A 6,048-nucleotide genomic window follows, 5' to 3' on the forward strand; every position below is an offset into this window, starting at 1 on the left:
ATCGGTCACTTCTGCCCCCCAGCCGATCACGTACTGGAGGGCGCCGGTCGTCTTGGTCGCGCTAGTTCCTGCTGATCGGCTCTGGTCTCCCATCTCTGGAGCGAGACCTGCTGAACGGCCGATTATTACGATATGGGCCGTTGCACTCCGGGCAATTATCGGCCGAAGGCAACCTGAGGTTGCTTTCCCAACAGTGGATGAAGAACGGGCATCGCCAGTGATCTTCATGTCGCCGCATTGCTTCTTCCCGGGATCTTGAGCGTTCATGTTGCCGCTGATATCTGTTGAGTAGGAATTGGGAAGTAATGCGTGGTTCTCCTGATCCGTCGTCATCGTCCTCCATCCGCCGTTTCCCCTTGACGTCTTCAGGTGCCACTTGATTTCTGGGGTCTACGGCGCCGCTCTTTTTAGCCGATTCGGATGTCAGCACCTTGGTTTGGAGCGAATTCTTTCCCGTCTCAACCATGTTGGTGGGGAAGGGGTGCTGGTCGATCTTCATTGGCTTGGCTGGTTTTGTTGGCACTTCAAATTTGAGTCTGCCCTGCTCAATGGCCGTCTGTATCTGCTGCCGGAAGATTTTGCACTCATTAGTGTCATGGGAGGTAGCGTTGTGCCACTTGCAATATTTCATCTTCTTCAGCTGTTCGGCAGAAGGAATTGTATGGTATCGCGAGAGCTTGATCTGTCCTTCCTGGAGGAGGACGTCGAAGATTTTATCGGCTTTTGATGTGTCAAATCCGAACGTTTCCGGCTCCTTCTTGCCGAACGGACATGATGTGGGCTTCTTCCCTTTAACCCATTCTGCAAGACCGATTTCTGCATCTTCTTCGGTCTCAACCTCTTCTAAGTATGCCACCTTCTTCTGGAAGTTCCTCCGTGGATCGAAAGAACGTACCTCTTGACCAGACAATCGATGGACGATTTGGCTCAAGCTCTCAAACTCCTGTGAGGCGTATTTTTCTTTGATGTGAGGTAGGAGACCTTGGAAGGCTATATCAGCCAACTGTGCATCAGTCAGGGCCAAGAAGTAGCACTTATTTCTGATTTCCCTGAATCTCTGCACATATGAGGATATCGGCTCGTCGCTTCTCTGCCTGAGGCTGGTCAAATCGGACAGCTTCATCTCATGTACCCCGGCGTAGAAGTATTTATGAAATTGCCTTTCCAGATCGGCCCATGTAATTATCGAGTTGGGCGGTAGGGTTGTGAACCACTGGAAGGCCAACCCAGACAGTGATGATGAGAAAAGTCGCACCCGTAGAGCATCCTGCGCCGCTGCTTCCCCACATTGGATGATGAATCTATTCACGTGTTCCACAGTTGAGGTGTCGTCCAGCCCCGAAAACTTGGTGAAATCAGGAACTTTATACCGATGGGGAAACGGCAGTAAGTCGTATGTAGGCGGGTACGGTGTCCTGTATGTGTAGGTCTGTACCTTCGGTTTTAAGCCGAATTGCTCCTGAATCACCTCTGCTATACGTGCCGACCAGTCCGGCTGTTGCTGGTGTACCATCGGCTGAGGAACTGGTACATGCTGGTATATTGGCGGCGGGATGACTTGATGTTGAGTGAAAGCATGTGGCATTTGATTTGTCATAGCCGGCTGCGTAGTTAGGGTCGGCTGTTTGAATGAGCCGCTTGTTTCATCATATAGTATGAGCTCTGCTGCTTTGCTCATCTCTGGTGCGACAGGCTGGTACTGTGGCATGGTTGGTCGAGTGGCCGCCTGGAAAGATGCCCGGAATTGGGGACTTCCATGGTTGGCCGATTGATCCTGGACGGCCGTCGCTGATGGTGCCCCCCAAGGCGCTGGATTAAACAGAGGAAACTGCGCGGAGGACAACTGAATGGGACGTGGCTGGAGGTGTTGTGTGCCATTAAACCCCATAGGGATCGATGATGAGGAAGCGCCAGAACCCCCAACTAGAAATTGGATCGGCTGAGAAGCCGAATAAGGTGTATTCTTGTTCGGAGCCGTAATCGGCGGAGCATATGCCGGCCCCTGGTACCCTTGAGATACACCGCTAGCCAAGGAGCTGATGACGGCATTGTACACCGTATTAGAAAGCACCAGGGATTGATCGATGAAAGCTTGATAGACGGATTGCTGAACCATCTCGGACATCTTGTCCGAGTCCTCGGTGATTGTGATCTGGCGGGGAGTTGGGAACGGAGCCTTTTTGATAGTCTCCCCGCTCCTGGTGCGACTGAAGGACTGCAGACATGTCTTCCGGTAGTATGCCGTCTGCCTCTCTAGTTCTTCCTTCTGGTCGTCCCTAAGATCTGCCTCTGTCACTTCGATGATGTTATCTTCGGAGACTTCAGCAGCTTTCGACATGGTGGCGGTTGTATTCGTCCCACAGGGCGTGCCAAAAGTGTGTTGGCGCTAGAAATCAGCTGATCGAATTCCCAGCGTCGGACACACGACCCGGGAGAATCTGCTTAGCTCCTGTTCGGGTGATCGCCCTGGTGCGGTTCGCGCGGCGTGCCAGCCAATCTGACCTATTGATTGGCAAGGAAATAAACGTGTCAGTTCCCAGAGGTTGCGATCGGCTAAGGTTCTGATCTTGAGAAAGTTTATCAGCGATTCGGCCGATTCGCAGTAATAAAGGAATCAGATATGATGCAACCGATTACAAGGCAACGTTTATAGAGAAAACTACTAGAGTAATCTAAACAACGCTACAGTAGCAACACTAGGAACAGATCTGATCAGCTATGCATGAAATAGGTAGATTAAACAGCGAAGTACAAGAAAAGCCGAAATTACTGATTCCTAGCTGGATAACTGGTGATAAAACTAGAACAACAGGTAACACCTAGAATTCTAGTAAATATCGATAACTGATGAATAAATCTAAACGAAACGACAGCGATGCGCCCGAAGTTAAAGCTTAGAATTTACTCGATAAGCGGAACTTACAAGATCAGCCGGAGGTCAAGTTGATGCAGCCCCGCCAACCCGTACGAACTCGTGAAAAAGGGAAAAAGTATTGGCGAAGTCGCCTGCTTGAAAGTAAGTACGAGGAAATAGTAGTTTGTTGTATTGAGTTGATGATGATTACAGATCTACAAGGGTGGCTATTTATAGCCCCGTACAAACGACTTCTTATCCGACTAGAACTCTATCCCTAAATTTAAATAAAAAACGAATATTTACAAGTACGATTCGTACTATTATCACACGCTTCATGGGCTGACCCCCTCTTCACCTTCATAATCCTTTTTAAGCCCACATCGGCCCAACTATTCCAATCTCCTAATCGGCCGATCACTTCTTTGGCAAGGGGGTAACCGATCAGGACCTACATGTCGAGGGGTCAGACCCATTCCGACTCTGGGAACTAAGGTCGGGCGAGGCGGAGATCCTCCCCTGGAGGGTCGGGCGCGTCCGATCCTAAACCTCAGGGGTCGGGCAAGGCGGAGATCCTCCCCTGGAGGGTCGGGCGCGTCCGACCCCAAACCTCAGGGGTCGGGCGAGGCGGAACTCCAAGGATCAATTGGCCGATCCTCGACTGTGGCATCAATTGGCCGATCCTTGACTGTAGCACCAACCAACCGATCCTTGACTGTAGCACCAATCGGCCGATTCCAATCGTCGCCCTTGTATCTCGCCGCATCTACTAATTTCTTCCACCTCTAACGCTAATTTTACTCGTGTCAAAATCTGGCGTCAACAAGGAGAAAAAGAAAAAAAAGTTAGGGCATGTTTGGCAGAGCTCCACGTAGCTCTAGATCCTCGAAAACAGCTCTGCTCTAGATTTTTCCAGCCAAACGGTTTTAGATCCAGCAACTCCACCACTGCTCCACAAAAGCGATGGATCTACCCCTAGATCCATGGATTTGGTGGAGCACCTCAGGGGGTGCTCCACGAAATCAAATTGGTGGAGTTGGAGGAAATTACCAACCACTGCCACTTGTTAGTGGAAAATGACCGGTTCATTCTATTTCTTCGTAGCTTTCTTCTTCTCCGTGCGAAACGCCGCCGTCCTTCCTCTACTAGCGTCGTCGTCCTTCTCTGCTCGCGCTGCCGTGGCCCCACCCCGACCGCCCACCGAAGCCCCACCCGCATGGCTGGCTGGCGCCCTGACGCAGTGCCCCGGCGAGGCCACACCCGGCCGCCTGGCCGCCAGCGAGGCCACGCCTCAACCGCGCGCGCAAGGCCACACTCGCTGTGACACAGCGCCCGTGCGAGGTCGCACCCGGCGCTGCGAGGAAGAAGACGTTTTTTTTCTTTTTTTATTCTGATGAATGGGCCCAAATTGATAGTGAGATAAAGACAAGAGTGGAGCTGTACCAAACGCTTTTTGAGATCTCAGATCAACGGTGAGCAGCTCTATGATGGAGCTAGCTGGATCTATGGACCTGGAGCTATTTTTTCAGAATTGCAACTCTACCAAACAGACCCTTAGTACCGATCGAGAGCACTCCTTATGACTAACTATATATAGATGCATCCCAGCACATCACTCGTTCTGTCCAGCTCCTACGGCAGATACCAAACATGGAAACACTGCAGCTGCTCTGGATCGCCCTGGCCACCATCGTCTTCGTCGGCATCTTACTGCGAAGCACTAGGCATGCTCCATACACCTTGTTACAGCCAACCGTCGAGATCAGCAACCCGGACGTCGCCCGGCGCATGCTCTTCGACCATGCCGACGCCTTCTCCAACCGCCCGACCAAACCCTTCCCTCTAGACTTCGACGCCGCCGGGCGGCACCACAGCATCAGCACCATACCCTATGGCCCGTCCTGGGGCGTGCTCCGGCGCAGCCTCACCGCGGGCATCCTGCACCCGACGCGCCTCGGCCTTCTGGAGCAGGCTCAACGGGAGGCCGTCGAGAGCTTCGTCGCCGACCTCTACGCCGCTCGGCGCGGAGACGCCGGCGGCGAGGTGGTCGTTCGCGACGGCCTCCGCCACGCGATCTACACGCTGATGGCGCGCCTGTGCTTCGGTGAAGGCGCCGTCGATGAGCACGACGTGCGCGCCATAGACCGCGCGCAGATGGAGTTCCTGTTCGCCTACGCCGGAACCAAGGCCGTGGAAGCCACGAGGCTGCCGAGGGTTTTGTACCGGAGACGGTGGCTACGCCTCGACGCCGCGTTCAACCGGCTATCCTACCTTATGATCACTCTCATCATTGCAGCCAGGCGTCGGTGGACGGAACGGGGATGTGGCGGCGGCGGCGGCGGTAGCGTCACCCCGTACGTCGACTCGCTCTTCGTCCTCCGAGTCCCCGCTGACGACGCCGCCGGCGGCGATCGGCGCGGCCGCCTGCTCACAGACGCTGAGATGGGCCCCATCGTGTGGGAGTTCATCCTCGCAGGCGCCGAGACGGTCGCGTGCTCCGTCTAGTGGGTGCTGGCCCATCTCGTCGCCCGGCCGGAGGTCCAGGAGAAGGTACACCGCCAGGTCGCCGGGCACGAGGAGCACCACCTCCGGACCACGCCGCCGTACCTCCGCGCCGTCATACTCGAGTGCCTCCGGATACACCCCGCGCTGCCGTCCATCATGCGCGAGGTCGGCACCGAAGCGGCGGCGGCCGCGGCGGTGGGTGGAGCAACGGCGGTTGCGGAAGGCGACGCGACGATGCACTTCAAGCTCAACGCGAGCGACATCGGCAGGAGCAGGGAGGCGTGGACGGACCCCGACGAGTTCCGTCCGGAGCGGTTCCTCGCCGGCGGGGAGGGCGAAGGTGTGGCCCTGGTTCCAGGGCCCAAGGAGGTCAAGATGGTGCCTTTCGGCGCAGGGCGGAGGTATTGCCCGGGCGCAGCGCTGGGCATGCTTCACGTCGGGTGCTTCGTGGCCGCAGCCGTGCGTGAGTTCGAGTGGTCGCCGGCGGCTAAGGACGGCGGCGGCGTCGACTTCACGGAGATGGACATGTTCTTCAATGTCATGAAGACGCAGCTCAGGGCGCGCATCACACCACGCAGGAAGACATGAGCTGAACCAACATGTTCAGGCACCAGCGCGCGTGACGACAAAATAAATGTTGTAGTTGTTGGAGTGGATCGCGGACATGCGTATCCCACCTATCGACCTAT

The 6,048-nt window shown here is 55.1% G+C and overlaps 1 protein-coding gene across 1 annotated transcript; it reads left to right on the plus strand.

Annotated features, from left to right (window-relative positions):
* The first annotated feature begins 4,504 nt into the window (after positions 1-4,504).
* LOC101759532 (cytochrome P450 89A9-like) lies at positions 4,505-5,359 on the plus strand. The gene has a single exon (XM_012847599.2). The coding sequence runs from the start codon at positions 4,505-4,507 to the stop codon at positions 5,357-5,359; it is 855 nt and encodes a 284-aa protein (XP_012703053.1).
* Positions 5,360-6,048: the final 689 nt, after the last annotated feature.

The sequence above is a fragment of the Setaria italica genome, chromosome VII, assembly GCF_000263155.2.
Source record: "Setaria italica strain Yugu1 chromosome VII, Setaria_italica_v2.0, whole genome shotgun sequence".
Taxonomy (NCBI): Eukaryota; Viridiplantae; Streptophyta; class Magnoliopsida; order Poales; family Poaceae; genus Setaria; species Setaria italica.

What these genes read in the sequence shown, in the direction of transcription:
- LOC101759532 (XM_012847599.2), top strand. Translation starts at nt 4,505, where the DNA reads ATGGAAACACTGCAGCTGCTCTGGATCGCCCTGGCCACCATCGTCTTC.